Source organism: Anser brachyrhynchus (genome assembly GCF_964034855.1).
Source record: "Anser brachyrhynchus genome assembly, chromosome: 25".
Lineage (NCBI taxonomy): Eukaryota > Metazoa > Chordata > Aves > Anseriformes > Anatidae > Anser > Anser brachyrhynchus.
Window position 1 is genome coordinate 2394384 of NC_137718.1, and position 24698 is coordinate 2419081.

A 24698-nucleotide genomic window follows, 5' to 3' on the forward strand; every position below is an offset into this window, starting at 1 on the left:
TTATTGTTGGATTTAGGGACTCTGCCTGGAAGAATCAAGTTTCTCTTAACCTTTACTCTGCTCTTCCTTTATGCCCTGTGGACGCTGCCCAAACACCAACTCTGACGAGGTCAGTAACAGACCCCGTGCTATGAGGTTGGTCCCAGCATGAAAGGCATTTAGTGTCCTGTCTGTTTAGGGCACTGAACCAAAAGTCTGCAACAACAGAGCTCAAGGGGTGGCCTAATTACATCAGGATGTGATTTTAAGGCCTTGTATAATTTATAAGCTTTCTGACATTATCTTAATTAATTGAGGCCTGTAATTTGCCATCCAGTGCCCCTCAAGTTTAAGATTTTTTTAGCTTTGGTTCGAGAAGGCCTTTGTAGAAGTAGATAATAAAAACTTACAAGCAAAGAAAACGATGTTTCTCTCTGCTCTGAAAGCCAGCAGAAGACTTTTTTTTTTTTCCCCTCAAAATTGCTGCTTGATTCAGGCTGTTTAATGTATTGAGATGATGAATCCAATGGTGAAACACACCCAGTTATGGACAGGGTAATGCCAGAATGACCGTGTGTACCAACGGGACTCCTCTTTCATAAAACTCTCACTTTAAAGCAGGAGATGTAATATGTTTCAAAATAACTTTTGGCCCGATGCACATTTTCCAAATCTTCTATGAACAGTCTGTCTCGAGCACAGAAGACGCCTCAGTACGGCAACACAGTTTGGAAAAAGAGGCACCCATGCAGGTTGGTGCACAGCAGGAGACAGGACAGCTTGTGAGCTGCAAAAGACCAGGAGCTCCTTAACCCTTCACCCACATCTGAGTGAAGGCATGGACGTTTCCAACATCCTAACATCTGGACAAGGGCTGTTCACAGATTTGCTGAGATCCAGAAAGAAAGATTATGCTGAAGTCTTGCTGAAATTCTAGCCAGCACGCTTCCTATAAAACTTCAAAGGTCATTTTCAAACACTCAGCAGCACAAACGTTTGGGAGGAGCAGCCCAACGAAGCCCTTAATCCCCGGTATGTTCTAGGCACGCTCCGTCGGATTTTCCTTGTTTTAACAAAAACCATTTCTTTGGTTCAGTGAAGTCAGTGAATTTTCCTCAAGCACCAGCCATCTGTTTCTCGAGCCAGACTCAAGAACACAAAGACCAGTCTTCTGCTCTCTGATCTCTTTGCCCAGTCAACATTTTTGAAACCAGTGCCTCTGACTGCCATTCATCAGCTGTTCAGGTTGGGCTCAACACTTCAGAAAGCAAGTGCCTGCAAATAGAAGCCTCTGGCCACATCTTTAGAAATGCTTTAGAGATATTCCTGGCATCCTACGTGTTTGGAACAAATATAAGGAGTTTTAAATCCCACTCTCTGAACACTGATCTTGCACAGGAACTGCTTCTGCCCTTCATTCGGAATGTCAGAACTGAGAAAACACTGTCTTCGTCTCCAGAGGGAGGAAAGCAGGAGTTTTTGCTCAAAGCCTGGCGGTACGGCTGGGTTGAAATGACAGCTGCCTTTGGCATCTTGACTGAACTACCACTTGTTGACCCTGGGAGGGGAATAAGTGACTGGGCTATTAGGAGAGAAGCTCACTGGCAGGCTTTCAGATGCCAGCTCAAGTACTGACGGTCTGTGAACGGCGAAGTTTTGAGCTGAAGCTGTATTTCATGAGTTGCCCAAGTGCCAACAACAGCAAGAATTTCCAGAGAGCCCAGATATCCATCAGGACACATTATTTTTTGACTGCGAAGTTTTCCAGACCTTTCCTTGTCCTTTACCCATTAACAAGAAGAGCTTGGGTGTTAGACAGCCAGGCCCATTTCCATTCTAACACCCTAATTCTTTATACTGTTTTGATCTGTCTTTCTTACTGCACAGCCACACAGCTGTCGTGCTCCACTTCAGAAACATAATTTTCAGTACAGGATGAAGTAATTCTTACGAGTGCCTATATATACTGGTATTTTATTCAGCTAACGTCGCATTTTAGAATCCATTTGGAAACAGCTTAGTAGATGCAAATGGAAGATCTCTTTAAAGAGCTCCCGGTGCCAGCAGCACCGCTCACCTCTGAAGGACAGTTACGCTCTGTAGTTGGTTGCACCTGGTAGTAATAACTCACCTTGAGTCTCCTCCCAGGAAACTGAGCCTAGGCAGGCAAGCGGCGAGAAATGCACGTCTGACAGCTTTTTATCTCTGTAGAACCAAAGAGTTATTTAATTTGTGCAGAACAAACGCCTGATGACTCCATTTTCCCTTGTAATGTAAGCAACCTTTTCCTTCCATTGATCTTTTGCCAAGCCGTGTTCTTGCCGTCACGCAGTGATCTCACTTGGGTGACCCATCTGCCAGCTAGGGGGTATTTTTGTGAGTGGCATCCGAGTGCGATTTCTTCAAGCAGTAATTTTGCCTGTCACTTCCATAACATCACACACAAGCATTCTCCTTGTAATTAATCTGTTTTTTACGTCCTTTAACTCCAATCTCATGTTTATAAAAATCCTGGGATTACTCACTGTACCGTCCACACCCGCAGTGGCCATTCCGAGCACTCTTTTTCTGTTCAGAAACCTGAAGATGGTATCCGTTCATTTAAACAAATTCACCAGCACTGCAGGCAGCAACTACTCCAGACGTCTACCGGGTGGGAAGCCTTGTAAATTGAATCTGTCTAGGATGCATTCCTCTTAATCAACAACCAGCCACCCACACCTCAACATGGCACTGCCATTCAAAGCCAAGTTGCCGCTTTAGGGACCATTTCTGGCACTTTTGCAGGATGTTTTAGTGCCTCTCTATTTTCCCCAATATGGTGTTTTGAGGCAATTTCTGTTTAAGCGGTGTTTCCAATCAGGCAGACGTGCAAAGAGCTGAGCCACATGAGATCCTTCACTGTAAACTGCCAGTACCACGGAGCACATGATTCACCCTGAATTATCAAATGGTTCCACTACACCCAAATAAAGTCTAAGGTTTGTCAAAACAAGCTGCACTGAGACATCCCCTGATTCTTCAGGGAAAAAAAAAGGAGCATTGTTCCTTATTTAGCTGTGTGCAGTCACCAGCCCCGTACAGACAGGGGAAAGGAGCTTTGTGAAGAGACGGGGCACGCAGCGTGACTGAGCGGTGCTCTTTGCAGGCAGAAACCTTTCATGTGGAGAGAAGGGGAAGAGGCACACAGTGAGGATGCCTGGTCCAGGATAAAGGGCACTAAAGGCACCTTCGGGACACCGACTCCGTTCCTCACTCTGCCGACGACTCGGTGTGAATTCGGCAGCCCACTTCTCCTGTGTGTCTCCATTTCCAGAGCAGCTCTATAAAGCAGCTGTACTCAGTTTTATGTTCCCTGTAAAATGCTACGATCTACAGTGATAACAATAAATCTTTGACTGTTACCGTGCAAATGCGCAGTAATACACCCTGCCAGAGGACAGCCACTGCTGCACACCCAAAGCACAACCCGGCTTAGACACACAGTGAACCTCAGGCAGGGACCGAACCCTAACTGCTCAAGCCCTAATGGTGATAAAAATCTTTCCCCTGTTGGTAGTCCTGTTGGAGACAACCTGGACGAGTGAGACAGGAGTCCAAACAGCTCTCTTCAGAGTGAATCCTATTAGCTAAAAATAGCACTCATTGCAAGGAGAGGGTGAGTGCAAGTTTCTACTGCTAAGATCCCAGTAGTAGAGACATTTTTAACAGCGATCATGCATGTTACACCACGGAGAACAGAACGGCTGCCAGAACAAGACAGCAGCAAGTCTACAGTGCAAGAAAATTACTTCAACCAGAAAAGCACAGCAAAGCCCAGGTCACTTCTCACAGCAAGGATTCCGGTCTCACAGGCAGGACATTATCTAATCACCTCAAGTAAACTGAACAGCGAGGAGAGAGGCTGCATGTGGAGGAAGTGCAGGAAATACCCGCTGCAGGGGCTGCTCAGCTGCAAACCCACCGCTTAGCGAGCGGCCAGGCCCTGTGCAGCCTACCTGGGAGCGAGCACAGAGCCCTGCTCGCACCGCACCGCTTCCTGCGCTCGTACTGCTGGCGACTAGCGGTCCTCCTGGAGCAAGACGCGCAGGTATTTCCCACGTAGACAGAGCCAACCTTGTACTTCACTTGGCTGCTGGTGGGAAACCCTGAGTTCAAAATCACCTCTTGCTTGGGCTCTCGAAAATTCACTGCCATCTCACCCTCTGGGGAGCCAGACCCAGGCCTGGTGCTCAGCGCAGTCTGGGGGAACAGATGCCCGTTTCAAACGACTCCTGGCACACAAGCAGCTTCAGACTAAATCCGCCAGAGGAAATGACCTTCCAGCTTCAAAAAGAGAAGGCAGGTAATTGTTAAAATACAGCCACATTAACATCTCGGAGCTGTCAGGCCCGTTTCTGACACGTTTCTGTGTGCCCCATCTGTCTTAATGAACTGCCAGGAGTGCGAGCAGGTATCTCAAACAAACTGCGTCTCCTCAATGAGCAAGAGCAAGCTGAGGCCGCAATGACACGGTGACCACTGAGGAGACCCTGCCTCCTGGGGTTTCCTTTCATTATAAACTGCAGCTTTTAGCAGCCATACATTCCCATGACACCATCCAGCTGTGGGATTGAATTATTTAGCTGTCTCAGAGCAATGTTAAGTCTCTATAAACAGCAGGGAAACACCTCTGAGGCAGGATAGTCTGTTAATGAGAGGGGGACAGGAGCTGTGTGACGCCTCAGGGGAGTTCATTGCATTTCAATATTAAACAGAACTCATCTCTCTTTAGACGTCTGCAGATGACACTCTCTGCAACCTGTTTTTGGCACAAGGACTCTGAAAGGGAAGGAAATACACTGCCCTGAACTTGCACTTTACAGGGGCCTGTTAGCAATCTGTGATTACATTCATCATGGAGAAAGCATCAGTCTAACAGGTGACCTGTGAAGCAGAACAGGCATTAACTGCAGAAGGGACAGCTATGCTGCATTCTCCTTCCCTGCTCGTGTGATAATCAGGCTCCTAACCAGCAGGATGGATGGAGAGGGAAGAGTGCAAAGAAATCAGAAACTTGCCTGCCGCATCCTGGCTGTTGGGGAACTTTCCAGGCATGGATTATTGACCGAACGTGCAAGACAGAGACAAGCAATCAATATCCCTGGAGAAACTGGCACTATACTAAGCCTCTAGGTCCTAAGCGTGTTCAGGGCTGAGCTCTGCACAAACACGTATGAGCTTGCTAGTTACTTACTCGCTCGTGTATGTTCATCTCTTATGCACAGATTTGGAAAATACGTCCTTTTATTTCAAGGTAGCTGGCCACCCAAAGAGCCCCCCGGCCAGAAAGGGTGCTCTATCAAAAGAACAGGCACCGAGTTAGCGAGGCAATTCCTGCAATACCTCACTGTGTGAAATTAAGTCTGGACATGAGAGTAAACGTCAGTTTATATGGTTTTTATGGTAGGAGAGGGACTTTTTTCCACAGCTGGGCGGCCTATGGGTAAAACCAGTCTGAGCTGGGCTAGCATTGTGTGTAAAATTGTACTTTACTCCCATTATTAATATACAGGTTACTATTAGCTTAGACCAGGGAAGGATCTGCTGCCCTTGAGAACAGGAAGTGTAAGGCTTAACAACTTGAGCTAAAATAACACCTTTGCTAGCTAAAAACGAGACTGAGACACTCTGTGGAGGAGGGGATGGAGTATTTACATGGTCAGGCAGCGCAATCAGAGACCTGTGGCTGGCGTGCAGCTCAAGTTTCACGCCCGGTCTGTTTTCCCCTTGCTGGCTGGCGGTGTTAAGCCCAGGAGGGATGTGCAGTTTCTGCAGAGAATGGAGCATGGGGGCAGAACAGTGAGGTGGGGTCTGGGCCTTGGAAGGATGAGGAACCACTAAGCACAGAAACAAAACAGGATATGTACTCTAGGAAAGAATAAAACGCACCAAGAGACCATTCCTGGCACCAGGTAAGAGAGGAAACAGCACTCACTGTTGGGTTTCAGCACAAGCCCCCACAATGTTCGATCCTCCCCAGTTTACAGACAGGCAGTCGTGCTCCAGCATGGTCTGCATGATGAATGCAGACCTGGCATTTAGCACTGAGTTTGGTTGGACTCTCTGTGGACTAACTGCTTGTGCACCCTAAAGAAGGAAGCCGACAGCAATCTGCCCTCCCCGTGTAGTCACAGGATTCCCATCTCTTGAATTTCTTGGTAGTTCTCACTCCTTGTGATTTATCTGTCTCCCTGACACTGGAATAATTAAATAAAGAACACTTTAAAAATGGTATTTTCTTGACCAAGACGAATTTCAGTCCCCCAGTAATACAACCTACAGAAGAGGATGGAAAAAAAAACAAAAACATCCTGCTCTTTGTCAGCCTCTCCCAAGAACTGCGTGCCCACTTAGGAGATTTACAGGCTTTTTAAGAGTCCACAGACATAGAGACTTCAGATACTCAAGAAAGGAATCAGTTATGTAAAATAAACCATTCTCCATAACTCGCTGCAATTTATATTATTTTCTGGTACAAAAGCAAAAGCTCTGCAAAGAAAATAAAAACGCCAAGCTAAAACCACCAGCTGTAAACCAGCCACAAACTCTTCAAAACTATTGCTGCTTTGCAGACCCCCGGCTGAGCTGCCCCCTATTCCCTCCTGTTAGTAAACAGCTCTGCCCCCTCCCCAGCCCCAAAATCTCGCTCATTTTTCTCCTTTTCCGCTCCACAAAGCGCTGGGAGACGTAGCAGCCCTTAAGAGATGCTGCACAAAAGCACGCTGCCTTACCCCGGGAAGGTCTGCACGAGACCTGGGACATGCATTTACCTCCGTGAAGCCCTCCTGCAGAATATCCAGCAAATTCCCCCTGGCCAAGCAGGCGAGCATTCTCCACGAGCCCGCCGACGGGCGAGGGTCTCAGAGGACACGGGGCAGATCCTCGGGCTCCGGGCACGACCTCTTCCTCCTCCTCCCAAAGACAAAGAGTTGGAGCTCATCGGGAACCGCATTCACAGTCCCATATGTGCAGCCCGTTACTGCACACGGAGAGTTGAGCCAAAGTCGGGGCTTGCACTGGGCATGCTCGCGAGAGAGCTGCCGGGGAGCAGCGGGAGAGATGTCACACAGTTCCTATAGAAACGCTTCGGCTTACACGATGCAGGCCCTGCGCTGAGTTGGGGAAACATCTGAAACCTATTTCCAAGCAGCCGTGCTCACGCGAAACCTGCTGCGTAAAAAGAGATTTTTCGAACCCAGCAAACACTGCGAGCCCTGTCCGGCGTGGGGGCAGGGAGAGAGTCAGCAAATAGCAGATGTCTTGCTCAGCTAGAAAAGCAAGGGGAAAGGCTGTACGAGCTGCCAGATTTAGCTGTCGGCAATCGGTCTGCAGCCCCAAAGAAACAGCGGTGTTTTCAGCAACCCAGCAGAGGCAGGAAGCTGCAAACCAGGCCACCAGACAGCTAGCAACGTTTGCACAGCACCGGGCTCTACCCTAGCTGCTGTGGCAATGGAGTCCGGAGAAGAAATAAGACAGAAAACTTCCAAATTAGAATTAAATACGATCCCCAGAAAAGTCTCTAAATCAACAATAACCGCATTCATTCCAGAAAGAAAGGATCGGATATCTCTAGGCAATCTCTCAAACTTCATCTCATCTTGCAAGAAATCCCCTGAAAAAACACAGAAAACCTCTCGGAATGGATGCAACCACCTTCTGCCAGCCCCCAGAGCAACACAGCACGTCCTGCTCAGCACTATTCAGGCAGAGCCTTCAGGTTTCAAAATACCATGGCCAAGCATTTCTAAGCGAGAGACACATTTAAAAACAAACATGTTTTCCTGCCTGAGTATTGAGGGTTCCAGAGGAAAAAGCAATTGCATAATTATACCACGCCAATGTTTTCTGGCAGATACGGAGAGATGCAGGTAAAATACAGAAAGACAAGCAGCAGCTAATTTCCTTCTATAACCAACCCAAGTCATTCAAAAAGGAGTGAGCCCCCACTCATAGCCTGAATTTTAAATTATTTATTCTTGTTTGCCTTTCCTACTTACTTTTCATAATCCAGTGGGGACTGAGATTTTTTTCATTGACTGTAATATCACAGCTGTTAAGCAAAATGGTAAATGATGATGAGGCTTTGCAAAAAATCTTGAAAGGTGGCGATGCTGGTGGTTAGTACCTCAATCCAGTTTGCATTTGAGACTCAAAATTACTCAAAATGCGATTAATTAGATGACAGGAAATATCCATCCCTATTTTGTACAATGCAAACAAGTAGGTTGGGCCTTTGCCATTTCAGTAAAATTTCATAGAAAAACTGAATGAGTGGTTTCCCTATCAAAAAGGAAGTGACCTCATTTGAAAAACACAACAAAACATTCAGAGCCTTTTCTGTGAGCTTTACGACATTCGTATCTAATAATCTCAAAGAAAAAAATATATTTATTATCCATCTTTTCAATGCTTCATTGTAAATACACATTCGTAGAAGTTTACAGGTAGGAATGCTGAGGTCATCCCTTCCCTCTACCCCTGTGATTTCTGGAACAAAAAATAAATAAGCTGCAGATGTACTAAAGTGAAATCACATGTACTCGGGAAGCACAGAGGAGGTGGCAGATGGCTGTCAGGTGTTCTCTGATTGTTTTTAGAATTTGTTTTATGAATTTAATAGCGGATTAAATGTTGTATGCTCACAATCCCTACAAGCTCTAGATATTTACACTCGTCCTTTGAAGGGGAGATAAGCCGTAGGGAGGCACAGACTTTATACTGGAGACATGACCCAAATTTGCAGGATTAAAAATAAGAATAAAGAGATAATCTGTTCAAACAGCATAAAAATACAAAGTATAAATACAATTTAATTTGTAAAATATATTGCTTAAATCATCGTAAGCTGATAGATTGAGAAAAAGAGTTAATTGATCATGGACCTCAGAGAATAGAAACTAGGCCATTTCTAATGGCTAGACTGAGTGGTAGAGAGTGCTGGGCCATTTTTCTGTTCATTGTGGTAACATAAATGCATCTTGGGTGTCTGTGTGTGCTGAAAGTACCTTTTAAAAATTAAACCCCAGTTCTCCCCTCTTTGTGTTTCACTCTTAAATTTCAAGCTTCTTGTAGAAGGAATTATATTTTTCTTCCAGTTGTATAGCATCACAAAGGATGCCTTTGAATGTCGTATTTGCAAGAAGAAAAACTAAGGCTTCATAGTTCTTCCTTTCAAGAGTGATTTTTAACACTCACGGAAAATAATTCCAAGGTGAAGGCAAAGGGGGGCAGTGAAACGAGAAGGATCTCGGCGCCTGCTCGTCCTGCTGCGAGTGACCTTCAAACCAAACGCGGCGGCTGGCAGCTTGGTTGGTGGCGCTGCCCTCTCCTGGCTGGTTTCAGCACAACCTCTGGGCTTTCCCCCTGCTGAATCCTGGGCAAGGTGCAGGACACAGCCCAGTTCCTGCTCCATTTCCTGTTGCTGTGAGGTGGCAGCCGTCGTGTGGCAGCACAACACCAGTACAAGCACCTGAGCCTTCCTTCAAGCCCTCCATGCAAGGATTTTAAAGCACTTTATCAACGTTCACTGATTATTTACCTCATCAGCACTTGAGAAGAAGAGAAAAATCAACAGCCACAGCTGAGCTCTTGCTAATAATAATTTAGTCGAGGAAATAAGAGTGAGGGTGATTCTAGACAAAGCTCGTGCAGCCACGACTGCAGGAATCTGCCTAAAACAACTAATGCCTTCGTGCCACTGAGTGCTCCCTCCCAGCCTCCCCTTAAGCATCCCAAACAATGCTCAGACACAAAAAACACTCCAGGGGACTCACGGAAGATGCAGCGGGCTGCGACGTGTGACGGGGCACCGCATCCACTAGCGTTCCCATGCTGGGTGCCACAGCTCAGCGCCGCGAGGAACGCACCAGCACTCCTTCCCCCTTGAAGCCTGAGGGGAAGAAGCAAACGTATTAAAAACAAAGGAAAGAATTTTCTTAGAGGGAAAACAGGCTTGCAATGCCTGAATATAACCAACAGAAAGGAGGAAAGTCGCCCCCTTTTATCATTGCCTGAAAAAAATATATATATTTAAGGGCTACTATCTTAGGGAAAGTTATACATTTTTATATTTTGTTCCACATGTAAAGCAGGCAGAATTCCTATGAAATGTATGTAGAAAAGATTCCTGATTACATTGGCTCATAGTGCAGGTAGGGTCTAATTATCTTCCGCATTTGTGCAAGGGGAATCCAAATTCAGCAGAAGTTAAAATATGCCACACAAAGCTGTACTGCTCCTTGGTGTCAAATAGTCAGGGTATTATTTGATTTGGTGTTAAATGACCCAGACAGCAAACACTCGTAAGTAGCTTTAGGAAACAATTCAACAAATTGACATTCATATTTGGGAATTTGGGGGTAATGTGTATTTTTTTTTGCTTTGTCTTCTTTCAGGATTCTGGAGAAATGTCTTGTGAAAGGAAGGGTGGGGGCATTTGGATGAGCTAATAGAATAGAAAATGGTGGGACTCCTTGGGAATACCCCTCGCGGGGAAAGAAATGGAACGGCAGTGGGAAATGCGATATTTAAAGATGGTTTAAGGGCGTGTAACCTGTAGGTCGATGGCTGCTGCTGTCTCTGGCGTGTCCAGGGCTGCAGGTCAGGGGTACGAAGGCTGGCGGAGCCGAGGCCCGCTGCTGCCCCTGCTGCGGGCTGAGGCTTTTGGGGTCCGCCGTGCTGGCAGCGAGAGACGAGGGGGGCCCGGAGCGAGGATGGAGAACCAAGGGGGGGGCTGGAGCAGGAGCGGGGCAGGCCCGGGGGCACCGGGCTGCGGGGAACGGAGGGTCCCGGGGGCTGAGGAACGCCGGGGCGGGGGTGGCACCGAGAACCGGGAGCCGAGGCCCTGCCTGCGGCCGGCCGGCTGCGGGCCCGGCCCCCGCGCGTCGCCGCTGCCATGGGGACGGGAACGGGGCCGGGAACGGGGCGGGCCGGGCCGAGGGCTCGGCCCCCGAAGGCGAGGCCGTTTCCATGGGGGCGAGGCCCTGTCAGCCCCCGCAGCGCCCTGCCGTGGCCCAGCGCGGGGATAAAGTGCGAATTAGCCGAAAATCAAGTCTTTAATGTCCGAGGAACACTTGATACGTTTAACACACGTTTAACCCCTACACAGGCAACCTTGGGTAACACTGGGCAGGCCCCTGCAATCTGTTAATATTCAGTGCAAAACCACGGCTTTTAGAAAAATCCTTCCTCCAAAATTCGTGATTTTCACATTTTAGAGATTCAAGGCCCTGCTTTTCCCAGCGCCGCACTGGTACAAGTCAATGCCGCGTGCGCAGATTTACCCCAGGCCGTGCCCAGGAGCAGACCCAGCGCTGTGCTGTCCCCAGCCCCAGCTCGCCCGGTGGGGAGGAAAGCTCCAGTACCACAAAAAAGATCCTTCACTCTGCTTGACACTGCAGTAGCAGGCAGTTTCAGTCAAATCGTCTTTAAAAATGACCTGTTGGAGACAGCACCTTCTAGAAAACCTCCCCTCTGGTGAATTATAGTCTATATTTAATAACGTGTATTAAAAATACATACATATATTTCTTCCTACGTTGCGGAGGGCTTGGACCAGTGAAGCCAGTGTGCCTTTCCAGTTCTGGTGCCAGCAGCTGAGCGCGAGGAGGTCCCCAGCTGCTGCTCAGCACCAGCCGGGCCCGGGGCTGTGTCCTGGGAGCCCCTCCGATGGCTGGGCTAAGCAGGACCGAGCGCTCGGGCAGTCCTGTGCCCCCCGAAGCTAAACCCCTGCCCATTCAGTCCTCCTCCCTACAGGTTTTTGTCCTTGGCACTCAGAAGAGACACTGCTTAAACAGCATAATACTGCACCCATTGTAAGTGAAGGGTCTTCTGCTGCAGGCCTTACAATAGCCCCTGCAGAGGTCAGCTCAATAGCAGGGGCAAAAAAAACTGTTCAGGCAGAAAAACTGTCTCCATTATTAAAAAAGGGCCTTCTGCAAACCTTACTCTGGCCTTATAATAGCCCTGCTGAGGTCCACTGGGTAGTGCAAGCAAAAAGAGCGGAAAAATTGTAGGATTGGTCCTTAAACACTTCCAAATTAGTACACGCTACCCGTACCAGCTTTATTTTTTTTGTAACGAGCAGGAACTCCTTCATGTTTTTCTTACATTTAGCTAAGCCATAATATGCAAAATGATGCATGTTTATAAAGTGTACAATGAAGTCCATTTTTCAACACTGGCAATAAACAGGTTGTTCCACGACCTGCATTTGGCTATGCAGACCATTACTGAGGAACAGAACGTGCCAACCATTGATTTAGGGCCTGAGGACACTGCTTGGGAGCACTCTGCAACTGCCAATGGTGCCACTGTCAATTTCAGTGCAGTGGCAGAAGCCTTTTGGACGGCTGCTGTACTGCATTACTGACATTATTTTAAACCAATAAATTCTCAAATGTGTATTTGGGAGCTTTAGCAGAAAACACCACGTGGTATGTGCTCTGCGTTACAGGGTTTTATAACTAAGGCTGACAATACAAAATAAGAAAACGTGGAGAAAAAGTCCAAAGCCCTCTCTAAAGTTGGCCAGGATTCATTCCTAGTGTCTCAGGCATGCAAACAGCTACTGTACTCTAAGGATCGGATAACTGCCCTAAATATAGGCAGTGGTTTTTAAATGGCTGCCTTGCAGATAACCTGCAAATTTGCCTTCTTTCATTGCCAGTCTGAGCCAAGAGCTCAGTGCTCACTTCTGTGCACCTTGGGGTAAGGATGCCTGTCAGTACCGCCCTTCAGTGAAATTGTTCTGTACCCTTCCGTTAATTCTGCATTTCTGGCCTTGGTCTCAGTGTGCTGTGCATGGCTGTAAAACACTGCTTTTTGAGAAAAGGGATGCACATAGTGCATGATTGCAGTGTACAGCGGCTGGTGTTGGAGGAAAACATTGCAGCAGGTACTCTTAAAACTTCCATACAATTTCCTCCCAATATCATCCCCATGTCATTCTGCACAGTGCAGAATTTTCTTAACATCAGCATAAAATCCCATGGCAACATCTCCCTTGTCCCAGTATGGACTCCTCTCTGCCGTGTTCCCAAATCCGCCGGCAGAGCCGCACTTGGAGCATCCTCCCGGCAGCTCCGGGCTGTGGTTTTAACCATCACCAGCCGAGCAGCAGCTCTGCCTTCTCGCAGGGCTGAGAGGAGATGGGTTGCCAGCTTCAGAGGCAACGCAGATTTTCCAAGGGGAAGAGGTGGCTTTTTTTGCCAGCAGAACCAGACAGGTAACTGTTCCTCATGTGAGAATAAATACGCCTCTGTCCTCTGAAGGCACACGCAGGTGGAAGACACAGCCTCTCTGCTTCGCAGGCAGACTCGACGTGTCCATGAGGTTTGCTCGAGTCTACAGCATCTCTAAGTCTGTGAAATCCTTTTGCTGCTGAACGAGGAGAGGGGCACCAATCTTTTTAAACCAGGGTCCCGTTCTTACTGTCATATTTCAGCCTGGGCCGGGGGAAGTTGAGGGTGGCATACTCTGTGGCATTCTGCATCTGTAAGTTCTTCACCTCCTCCGCAGAGCGCTCCCGGACCTTGGTGAACACCTGGATGTCTGCGTAATGAATGCTGTCGTCCTGCTTCATGTTCTTGGGTTTACTCACAGTGGCGTAGACAGGAGACTCCGGGACATTTTCGTATGTTGGAGCCTTTGGGGAGAAAAAGCTCCAGATGGTCAGCTCTGGGCTACTGCTACACCTGCCTTCCCCGGGCCAGGCAGAGACGCCTGCACGCTGCCCCCAGCACCCCCAGCCCTCTGACACCTCCTGCTCAGAGAGACAGGTTTCATCCTACTGCTTCCACTGCACTTCTAGGGGAAAAAATTGTTCCCACATCATTCCCACAGCCTACATGAGACGAGGCATTTCACAGCTGTGGATAACTGCCCCACATCTCCCTGACCCCTCAAGGCCGGGAGGTGATGGTCAGCTCCGTCCTGTCGGTATCCCGTCAGCAAAACAACTCTGGGAAGCTGTTTACCTTCCTGCCAGGCTGGTGCTGTTGGCTCTCATGTCTCACATTAGTTCCTGAAAAAGAAACACCAGCGGATCAGGTTAACACAACTGTTTATTGTTCCATCTCTGAATTCAGAAATGCAGCATCTGGCACATGGGCTCTCTCCACTGGACGCAAATCAAATTTCCACCCCATCTGACATCCTCAGCCCTAACGCTGTCTTTGAGGCCGGCCTCCGAGAAGAAAGCCTGGGCTTGTTTCTTTGGAAAAAATAAGGTTTCCTGGGATGACAACATGCTGTGGACCGCAATGTTCTTGGCAGAACCTAGGAGGACGCACACAGCACAGAGAGCTTCCTTGTCAGGCCCTTGGAGAAGTCAGATCCAGTTTTAACTTTATTTCCTCTGCTGCCTGCAAACATATTTTGCCCAGCATGGTCCAAAGGCCACAGGACACTACTGGGCTACGTAGGACCCCCCTTTATCCTGGGGCACTGATGTCAGACGGATGTTTGCGGCTCTTAGGGGTGTTTGATGCAGCTTCTGCTTTGCTGCCACTCGAGAGCACTCACACGCTTTTCGATGTGAGACTCCGGTATTTTAAAGATACTGCTGAAGCCCCTTCCCTCCCCCTTGCCGAGCTCCATGGCATATCATACCCCTCTCGCTGTAAGTTTTAATGAAATTTTGCCTCTTGCCTCTTCTCTTCAGAAAGGTTAGGTACAGAAGAGTTTGGGAGAGGGTCTCAGCCTCAGGGATCCACTCACAGCCAGCGCTGATGAACGCCAGCTAACCAGGGGCTGATTTACACCCCCTGTTCTTGTGCTGTAGAGCATCTTCACGAATCCTTACCTTGCTTTTCCTTCTTCCTTTTAAAAAGCGAAAGACAGTTCCTGAAATCAGAGAGAGATGTCAGCCCGGAGAAGCCCCCTCATAACATGCAAACCCAAATGTACCGCCCCAGGGTACCGCATCGGTGCCGTGGGGAAGGTCTGAGATCCCAGCCTGCTGCAACCACCCCGGGGTGTCTGGGGCTGCCAGGACCCCCCGAGCAGCTCTGTGGGCTCCAGCCCTGCTGGTGGAATGAGGCACCCTCTGAACCTGAGTGGCTTTTGCAGGGAGAAGGTCCAAGGGAGAGACGTGGGGCTGCATTTCCTTCTTTTGTGGGTGATCTGCCTTGCCCTACAGACACCCACAAGGCTCCTTGCCGTCCTGCCCTGTCTGGTTGTCCCCTATGCACATGCATCAGTGTGAGTGGGAACAGATTCCACTGTGGTTTTGCAACTGCGTTTCCACAGCTCCGTGACCAAAGATGTGGGGTGCTGAGCGTGATCTCGGCTAGCACGAAACATTTCTCTTAGGGCCAGATGCTCTGATAGCCCCGTGCCCTGTGCTTTGGCCCCCGTGCCCAAGGAACAGCTGCACAGCCCACGTGCTGATTTAATGTTTCAGACTGTGTTTTTCCTGTTCGCAGTTTTCCACCTAAAACACTACCAAACCAAACAAGCTGCGCTCTCTATACAAGCCAAGCCAAACCCTAATCTTGTCTGTACCTGTGTGACCAGAGAGCGACAAGCCAAACACAGCTACGGCCCAAGCCACGGTGCGGACGGGAGCCAAATTCGTTCCTGCTGCAACAACAGAGCCGGGAGCCGAGCTCCCGCGGGCTGGCGCTGGCCGGGCAGCCCGTCCGCCTGGCCGAGCAGAGACGTGTCACATTCCGTGCCAGATGCACCAAGCAAATGTTATCCCTGCAGCACAAAGCGAACGTTATCCTTGCAGCACACTCGCATGTCTGGAGGAGAGCAGGTGCCAGCCCCCCGTGGGCTGCGGCACAGCTGAAAACGGGCAGGCGGTGCTCTGAATGGGGCTGGAGAGCTCCCAGCTGGTACCAAGGAGCGCCGTGTGTCCCACGGGGTGCGCATTCGCCAGACACGTCTGCCACAAAGCAGCCCCTGAGGCAGAGCTCTGCCCCTGCCTGCTTTTAGAGGCATTTTGGGGAGGCGGCCGAGCAGGGCTGGGCGCGTGCGGTACCGGCTTTGGTGCTCTAATGGCAAAAGGAGAAAAGGAAAATAATGGCCAAGAACCTGGAAACCTCCGAAACGGCCGGCAATGATTAACCAGGCCTGCTGGAGCTGGGAAGTCAAAGGCAGCCCTGGGGGGGGCAGGGGGGCCGTGCCTGTACAAAAGGATCCAACGCTGCCTTTCGTCCCTCTGCTGTGTCCTGCCAGCCCTCCAGTCCCTGGCAGACAAAATCTGGGGGCTGCCAGCAAGGCAGCTTTGTCCTGGGGGGGTTCTCACTTGCGGCTCCCCCCCCCTCCACTGTCCCTGTGAGCTCGCAGGGTCTCCAGGGCCCTCCCTGGCAAGGCTTGTGTGCTCGAGCCTTGGCTTCCTCACAGCATTCAGGCAGGTTGTGCACTGTAATTAAAATAACGCCATTTCAAGTAAAATTGGCAGGGTCCCTAGCCTCTTTCCTGGGAGGTGAGTTCCTGAACCAGCTTTCCAAGCCGCTCTGTCTTGTTTGGGTTGTCTTTCTTTGCAGAGAGGCCTTAGCAGGCAGCGTGTAGGCTGGAGGTACGCTGAGGCTGTCTGCAGGCTAATCGCAGCCCGGCAGGAGATGGCATCTCCTTGCCTCAGATCTGCGGTAATTAGAAAGGATGTGGCAAGGGAAACGAGAGCAGGGCAAACCTCTCCCCTCCTCTTCTCAAAACCAGGTCAGACGTGTTGTAACTAACTCACAGCCTGCTAGACTGTATTCTGCATGACAGCGTGCAGCGATACGCTGCTTCTCCTTTCCCCGTGTCAGCAGCATCCTGATCTCTGCCCTACACAAGCCTGTTTCACTGTGGTTCCCAAACCTTGACATCCTTTGCTGCCCACGCACACTGGGTGAAGTAAGAATCCTCCCCAGGGCTGTACTGCACAGGTACCCGGACCCGTGGGCACACTTTCCTCCATCAGCAGCTTTCCTCTGTGAAGAAGTTTGCTGTAATGGCTTTTGTCTGAAGATTTCAGGAACCTCCTCGGTCTCTTGCCGTTTGCCCCCCCTTAAGGCCCACACTTTGGCAGTGATCATGACAAGGATCTTCCATCCAGCAGGCGGGTGCCTGCCTCCCCTGAGCCCTTTTGTCAGTCTCAGCTTTCTTTAGGAAGCCCAGCTCTTTGCTGACGCAGCTGTGGTGCTGAGCAAATACCCGAAAATACATGCGGTTCTGACGCCTGGAAACACCTGAACTAAAATTAAGTGGCATTTTTTTCCCCTCTGTCAACAAGGTGCAGCCATGAATCACGCAAGCTGCTGCAGAGGGGCTTCGCTGTGCTTGGTCGCGGTCCTCTGTAGGTGTCCCACAGCCCATGTCACCCACCAACAGCACATCCCCATTCACCTTCCCCCAGGCGTTTCCCCGTGCAGGGCAGGGACAGCTGCTCCTGCGGAGAGAGCTCTGCTTTTTTAGGGCCCCACACAGCCCCTAAGGCAGGTGGTAGCACCCGAGTCCCACAGGGGTGCTGGGGGCAAAAGGCTCTTTGGCCAGAGCCCTGTCCCCTGCTGCCGCCAGCAGAAACACCATGGTGTTTCTTCTTCTTGCTTTCCACGCAGCCCCTGGGAATAAAATCACGCAGGACACAGCAGCCCTGGTCCCTTGGGACAGCAGAACTTGACGTTGCCCCAGAGGAGCCGGCAGGAGCCATCGCTGCTCCCCAGCCGGAGCACAAAGCCTCTCTCCTGCTCGGCCCTGCCTGGGCGAGCGACCTCCAGGTCCGGGTCTGTGCCTCCTTCGGGAGCAGCGGTGTTTGCACAGGGCCTGGCACCGCTTGGACCCGGCAGCGCCCCACGACGCGCGCCCGCGGCTCTCACCGCCCCCAGCCGTGCCCCAGCAGATGCCCCGGGTGCCTCATTTCCCCCGGGCACAGGGGCAGAGGATGGAGGAAGAGGGGCTTCTGGTGGGCGAGACGTCACCCACCGGCCTCCCGCCTGCGCTTGGAGCCCCGAATCCCAAACTCCCTGACCCCCCCCTTCCTCTGCTGCAGCCGCTAGGTGATGCTGTGCCGCTTTTAATTATTTAAAAAGCGCCGGCGATTTTCGGACACTTGAGCAAAGCCGGCGCTGGAGGCAGGGAATGTGCTCCGGGCTTCGGCCGCCAGCCGCCGCTCCCCCCTCGCACCCCCCCGGTGCAGGGCGCTCCCCCCTCCGCCCTGTTTCATCAAGCAGGAGTGGGCCGGGAGGGGGGGGGGGGGGGGGTTAAAGGGCTGTGTCCCCCCGGGGACACGGACCCACAGCCCCAGGGGGAGCTGCCAGGGCTCCCCAAGCGGGGACGGCGGCGGACAGGGGGTCCCCGACGGGTGCCCCGCCCTCAGGGCGCCCCTCCCGGCGCTTGGTTTGCTTTTGGGGGGGATCCCATTGCTGGTCCCTCGGCTCTTCTCAGCCCCGAGCAGGGGGAAGCCGGGCTGAGGAACCCCCCCCCCAAAAAAAAAGCACCAAAAACTTGTCGGGGTGGCGGTATGGGGGGAGATGCCCACCCCCTGCCCGCCGCCTCCCCCACTCACCGCGGGCGGCCGCGGCTGCAGCGGTTGCCCATGTCGCTGCCTCCTCCGCGCGGCAGGAGCGGCTTGTGGCCGGGCACAGCCCGTGTTTCCTGCTTCCCGGCCCCCGGCAGCTCCCGGGGAGTGTCTGCCCGGCTCGGGTTTCTCGCCAGCGCCGCGCCGGGGCCGTGCGTGCCATCTACCGGGGGGCTCCGGGCTCCCGGCTGCGGTCCCGGGCCGGATCCTGCCCGTTCCCCGGCCTTACAAAGCTGTCCGAGGGGAAGCTTCGGGCTTGTGAGTGCGTAAGAAGCCCAGCTCGCGGCGTTAAGGGTGTGCAGCGCAGCCCCCGGGCTCAGCCCCGTGCCTTTCACCCATCCTCTGTACCCCCGGGGAGATCCCTCCGGCCTGCGCCCCGGGGCCGTGCCCCCAGGAGCTGGTCGTTGAGCTGATGCTGAATGCTGAAGGCGCCGTGTTGGTGGCACCCTGGGACAGAGCCCGTGAGCTCCACAGGCAAGGTTTGGCGGCTCTGCGCTGGCCTCACAGGTGGCTGAGCTTTAATTCACCCTTCTGGCCGGGGAGCCAGCCCTAGCCCCCCGCTCGGGCTGTGCCCCTGCCCTCGGCCAGGCTCACGGCACCGTTTGTCGGGTGCCCGAGCGCAGGGCAAAGCCTGGGGCTGTCCGGGAGCGGCAGGAGGAGAAGGGTTCTGCTGTGCACGGACCACGGGGCGCTGCTGCTCTCGGATGAGTCCTGGGTGAGCTGCACAGCCCGGCTCTGGCACTGAAATGCTCTGGGGTCACCCAGCACCCCCAGCACCCCAGGGAGGATTGAGGGTCTGGCCGAGTCGGGATTCGGTCCTGTCCCAACAGGACCCTGTCCTCGGGCTCCTGCAAAGGCCGGGTGGTCTCAGGAGCCTGCGTCCCCCTGGGAAAGTGCCGACTGCGTGTCTCTGGGTTTGCCACAGACCCTGTTGATTTAGTGAGCCCGCGCCTGTTTTGATTTCTGGGATAACTTGGGCTTTGTTGCTTTGTGGAGAAAGAAAATAAAAAGGCTGCGAGCCTGTTCCCAGCAGCCCCTGACACAAGCGCTGGAGCTGCTGGTTTGAGCTCCACCGGCGAAACAGAAAGGCATCGAAAACATTGGCAGGGCTGGAGAGCACTTGGCTGCCGTTCTGCATTCCCTCCGCAGCCCCTGTCTGCGGGGCTGGGAGGCAGCCCTGGCCTCCAGCGCCCAGCAAACCCACCGGGCTCCGGCGTGCGCAGGGGTGGGGAGCAGCCCCCGGCCGCCACCAGGCAGTGCCAGCCCCGTGCGGCCCGGGGCAGCCGTCTTCGTGCGCCCGGAGACGTCGTCTGGGTGGCGAGCTGTGCAATTGGCACAGGACGAGCCTGCGAGCGCCCAGCGAAGGAGAATGAACTTGGTGGAGAGCAAAGGCAGGGCTAATAAAAGCCAGAGGGGGAAGAGGGCAGCGTAGCGGCTGCTAATGCTGGGTGTTTGCACTGCAGCACTGTCGGGGTACTGCAGGCAGCGGGGGACTGGGAGCACACTGTGATGGGAGTGGTACAGCACACAGCGAGCTGGCATCGTCTCCAAAAAATGAAGATGGGAGAGCTCTGAACTCATCTGGCCACTTCTGCCTTAGGATCCGCTCCCTGGTAGCCCCAGCCCAGGCCCCATGGCTGTTTTTGGGGACCCGGGTGGGTGCTGCTGCGAGTGGGATGCGGTGTGTGCGGTGCTGGAGGCTGGTGCTGCGTGCTCCCAGGAGCAGGGGGGTTGCACACAGAGCGGTCGCTTGTCGAGGGCTGGGAAGTTCCTGCCCTTACAAGCGGGCACTTCAGGTGACTGACGGCCACTAGCAGAGGGTTATCTCTGCAATTATTACCAATAACCTACACAAAGCCTCTTGTAAAGATTTTTATTTTGGCAGCAACTGAAATGCTCTCTGGCAGCAGCTTATCTGGTCCTACGTAGTAAGGGCATCCCTCAGCGGCACGTACCACGGGTGTGGGTGATGTGCACCGGGCAGGATGGATGCTCAGTCGCCCTCCTGCTCGCTCCCATGGTGCTGGCAAGCGGGGCAGCTCTCCGCTTCCCTCTGAGCCTCACTGCTGGCAGGGGCCCCGAGGAGCAGAAAGCAGCAGCACGGAGGTTGCTGGGCGAAGGAGCAGCCTGAGCATGGCCTTTCTGGTGCTGTCCGTGCAGGGAGGCAGCGTGCAGAAACCCACAGCCACGTCCCGGCAGGAGGAGGCTCTGGCCATGGGTCCCTGGAGCTTTTCTGTCTCCTATGGGAGGGCTGCACGGAGCCCTGCCAGGGACCCCCATATTTGGCCAGTGACACAGCAATTTGGCTGCTTTAATTGGCACTGACGAGGATTGTGCCTGGCGCCTGCTGAGCCCTGGGGCCGGCCGAGGCAGCAGCTGCTGCCGGTAGCAGCACACCCGATCCCTGGCCCAGCATCACACGGCCGTGGATAGGTTTCTCGTGTAGCCGGTAGCATCACCGTGTCTGCAAAAGGGGCAGAATTCTCCCCTCTGTGGCTCCACGGCGGGTGCTGCGATGCCAGCAAGGCGTTTGGGACCTGAGCAGAGCCCTTCCCTTCGGCATTTTGGGGTTTGCTCCCCTCACAAGAGCTGAGTGGTCTGCGTGTGAACAAGCCTCGCATCCCATAAACGAGTGGTCTGAGGCAGGGCCATGGCTTGGTGATTATTTACTCGGGCTGACTCCAGCTCCAGCTCTGGACTCTCACCGTGAGCCTCCACAAGCCCACGCCGCACGGCGTGGCCAGAAGCAACGCAAACCCAGGGCGAACGACAGCAGGCTGGAGGCAGGTTTATTTCTCCTTCCTCCCGAGAGCTGCAGGCGCTTTTACAGACCACCAAGAGCCCTGTGTCTGCACACAGGTCAGCCGCCGGCTCCGAATCGAGGCGCTGGGCTCGTTCCTTCCCTGGGGCAGGAGCAGCTTCTGGGCCGGCGCTGGGTGAGAGTCGCCCTTCCCATGCGGGGTGAGGGAAGGGCATGGTGCTCGGCGGGCGCTTGGCCCAGGAGAAAACTTGCATTACAGTCCCTCACACAAACACTTCGGTTCCCTTTTTTTTTTTCAATTCCAAGCCCCTTTTTCCAACCATCAGCGGTAAGAAGCAGAAGTCTGGCGTTTGCACGGCTGCCTCCCAGCCCTGCTGGGCGCTGGTGGTGAGAAATCGGGGTCTGGCACTGTGACTCCCCACCCTGTCCCCCCCTAACCCCCCACTCAAGCCCAGCTTTGGGGCCTTTAGGACTCTTCCTTCCCTTTTCCCTCCTCAGACTGTTCTTCTTTCCCCACCGCCTGCTCCTGGTGGGTTATCTTCACCTCGTTGACCCTGGCCTTCACCTCCTTCCCCGTCCGGGGAGCCACAATGCTTAAGATGCCGTCGTGGGACAAGGTGGCCCTCACCAGCAAGGGGTCGACGTCCAGCGGGAGGATGTAGGTCCTGGTGAACTCTCGGGAGATGAAGCCGTGGCGGTCAGCCTTCTGCGGGTGCTGCCCCATCACCTCCAGCAGGTTGTCCACGGTGCGGACGGTGAGCTCGCTGGGGAGGAAGTGGCAGACGTCCAGGAACACCTGGAACTTGTGCTCGTTGAGGCTGACCTCGGACGTGCCTCGGTCCAGCTGCTTGTTGATGCGGGGCCTGATGTAGTAGCCGTGGTACAGGGCAGGGGCTAGAATCTCACATGGGGACACACCTGAAAATGAGACCCGGTGAGGGTTTCCCGGGCAAGTGGCTGGAGAAGGAAGCTTGGCAGGGGGACAGGAGGAGGCCGGGACCTAGCGAACACCTTGGCTTTGCCACCACATCATCTACGTGATGGGGACAGAGTCTCTGGTGGCTCCTGCCCTTGTGCCTCCAAAACCACGCTCAGTGCTACTCGCTCGCACACCACGAGTGCCTGCTGGGTGCGCTGGGAGGGACTGGTGGGTGCACTGGGCGCTTGGCAGTGCAAAGCCCACGGCCAGGGCTTGGCAGGCAAAATGCTGATGCTGAAGAAACTGCCCTTGAAGAACTAAAAGGCCTTTTGTGTGCCATTGTCCGGGGGGCTTTCCTTGGAGCTTTTTGCCTTTTCACGCTGTTGTGCAGGCGCTGAATGGTTCTGCTGCTGCCCACATTCCTTCCTCTCCGCCAGCCGCTGCTGGGCTTTGTGCTCAACACCCCAGCTCAGCTTTTCTCCGCTGCCCCCGGCTACAAAATCTCCCCCTCTCTTTGCACGAGCAGCTTTCTAAACTTTCACCCCTCCTGCCGCGGGCAGGGGTGGGAGCGCTGCCTGCCCACCTCTCCCATGGCCAGGGCCCCCCGCTCAGCCTGAAGGCGAGTGCAGGGACGTGTCCTGCACAGCCTCTTCTGGGTGTGCATGGCGTGTGCGTGGGGCAGGAGGTGTGGGGGGCTGCCGGAGGAAAGCCTGACCCGTAGCCAGGCTGCGGAGGAGCATTTTGCTCTGCACTGGCACAACGTGTGCACGAGTGACAGACCACTGGGGGCATGAGGGAGGGACAGGGGAGACAGCACTGGGCATGGATGGAGGGGATGGACCTAAAGAGAAACACCCTGGGTACTGCTCCCTGATTTTACCTGGGTTCCCATGCTCAAGCTTCCTTGGCTCCAGGAGCCCCGCTCTGGAGCTCAGCCTCCCCAGAAAGACTCCAGCAGCCTCCTCCAGCAGAGGACAGAAAGGTGCCGGGGGGCCCCACCTCCCTCCTTACCTTCTCCGAAGTTCTGGTCGTAGATCTTGCTGGGGTTGGCGAACTCATACTCGGAACTCATGGGGTAGGCGTGGGGCACGGTCCGTGCAGCCATGGCGTGCCGGGGAAGGGGACCGTCCGCGCGCTCGCCGCCTCTGAGAGTGAAGGCTGCAGATTGCAAGGTTTTAGTTGGGTGAATTCCGCAGGGAGGAGTGTGTGATAAAAAGACGGACCAAAATAGCCCCGCGCGCAGGCCCCGGGTCGCCTCGCCAGGGTGACGAGGGAAGCTCCTCACTGCATTCCTGCGGGCAGCGCAGGCTCTGCCTGTCCGTGGGGAGGATCCTGCACCCCTTCCCCTGAGATCCCCTCCTCGAGCAGGGCACAGGGGGCAGGTTCAGAGCCCCAAACGCTGGTCCTGACACCCCTGAGGCACCCCGCGGGGACAGGGCAGTGGTTCGTGGCGGCTGGTGCTCAGTTGGGTCATGCAAAGTCACCGTCATCACCCCACATCCCGAACGGTGCTGCTGCGAGCTGGCTGTCCCCCGGCCAGGGCTTCAGCACCGAGTGGTGGGACCCAGAGGGACGCCTGTGCTGGAGACATGACTTAAGCAGGCATCCGAAAGCTGGCCTAGGTCCACGTTGTTGAACTGGGGGGGTTGGTGCCCAGTTAAGCTCCTCGTACCCTGAAACCAGAGATTTCCGTGAGCCCATGTCCCTGCAGTACGAGAGCAGGTGCACTGCTGCTGATGAATTGGAGAAGGTATTTATGGCTGGGCTGTTGCACGGAGCGAATTCTGCTCCCTGTTCTTGCAGGCAAGCTGAGAGGAGGAGGGTCAGCCCCTTTTGGTGGTGCTGGCAGTAAGCATGGCGTGCCCTTGGGCCAGCAATCTCGATGCAAAAAGCTTGCATTTGAGCTGCAAGCTCTCAGAGGGAGACACGTTCTTGTCCCTTAAGGACAGCTGCTAGGCTGAACCCAGTCTCATGATTTAGGTCCAATGGCAAAGCAGGAACCAAAGTAAACGTGTGAATTAAGGCGTATTAGGAGCATTAATTTTAAGAAATGAGCTTGCTGCAGGGGCGCAGGCGGAGGCGGTTTGCATCCCGCAGAGGGCACGCAGCCGTGCAGCTCCATGGGGCCGCTGCTGTGCCCACTTTATCTCCGCTCCCAGAGCGCTGGGCTCTTCTGCTCTCTCCAGCAAAGTGGTTTCTGTAGTGGGCAAAGGAGGAGAGGTGTCGGGCTGATGCGATGCGGAGATCACCCTTCACTCGCACACCCCCGCGGGTGCTAGGGCAGCGATGCTGGCTGGGCTGCGTAGCCGCTCTCAGGGGCATCTCAGCCAAGATCTCCCCAGGCCCATCCTGCCCTCCCGCTCAGCCGGGCCTGGGGCTCCCTTTGCCTCAGGGAGAGGCAGAGCTCTTCCTAGACACGTGGGTGCCGTGGGGAGCTGCGGCCTCGGTGCTGTCACCGGGAACAACGGCCCCTTGTCCTTTTCCGTGTG

At 53.5% G+C, this 24698-nt stretch overlaps 3 protein-coding genes across 9 annotated transcripts in view; all 3 read right to left on the minus strand.

Moving 5' to 3' along the window:
* DIXDC1 (DIX domain containing 1) overlaps positions 1-11910 on the minus strand; it is a 41017-nt gene extending 29107 nt beyond the window's left edge. The window contains exons 1-2 of one of the 7 annotated variants that reach the window (XR_013942016.1): positions 9795-10460; positions 6792-7188 (exon numbers count right to left, since the gene is read on the minus strand). Coding sequence is in view for 5 of the 7 variants with exons in the window: in XM_080567724.1 (XP_080423850.1) it covers positions 6792-6851 (60 nt within the window). In the remaining 2 variants the exon portion in view is untranslated. Of the gene's footprint in view, positions 1-6791; positions 7189-9216; positions 9746-9794; positions 10461-10573; positions 10912-11541 lie in introns of those variants that run through there. The other 6 variants (XM_080567722.1, XM_080567720.1, XM_080567721.1 and 3 more) reach the window with 6 other exon arrangements.
* A 149-nt stretch (positions 11911-12059) lies between these two features.
* On the minus strand, positions 12060-19527 carry LOC308182729 (uncharacterized protein C11orf52 homolog). Its single transcript, XM_080567789.1, has 4 exons — positions 18518-19527; positions 14825-14865; positions 13998-14044; positions 12060-13666 (listed from the first exon to the last, which is right to left on the minus strand). The coding sequence occupies exons 1-4, from the start codon at positions 18547-18549 to the stop codon at positions 13430-13432; spliced, it is 357 nt and encodes a 118-aa protein (XP_080423915.1). The 5' UTR covers positions 18550-19527; the 3' UTR covers positions 12060-13429.
* An 860-nt stretch (positions 19528-20387) lies between these two features.
* HSPB2 (heat shock protein family B (small) member 2) lies at positions 20388-24576 on the minus strand. The gene is made up of 2 exons (XM_080567777.1): positions 23221-24576; positions 20388-22208 (listed from the first exon to the last, which is right to left on the minus strand). The coding sequence occupies exons 1-2, from the start codon at positions 23312-23314 to the stop codon at positions 21757-21759; spliced, it is 546 nt and encodes a 181-aa protein (XP_080423903.1). The 5' UTR covers positions 23315-24576; the 3' UTR covers positions 20388-21756.
* Positions 24577-24698: the final 122 nt, after the last annotated feature.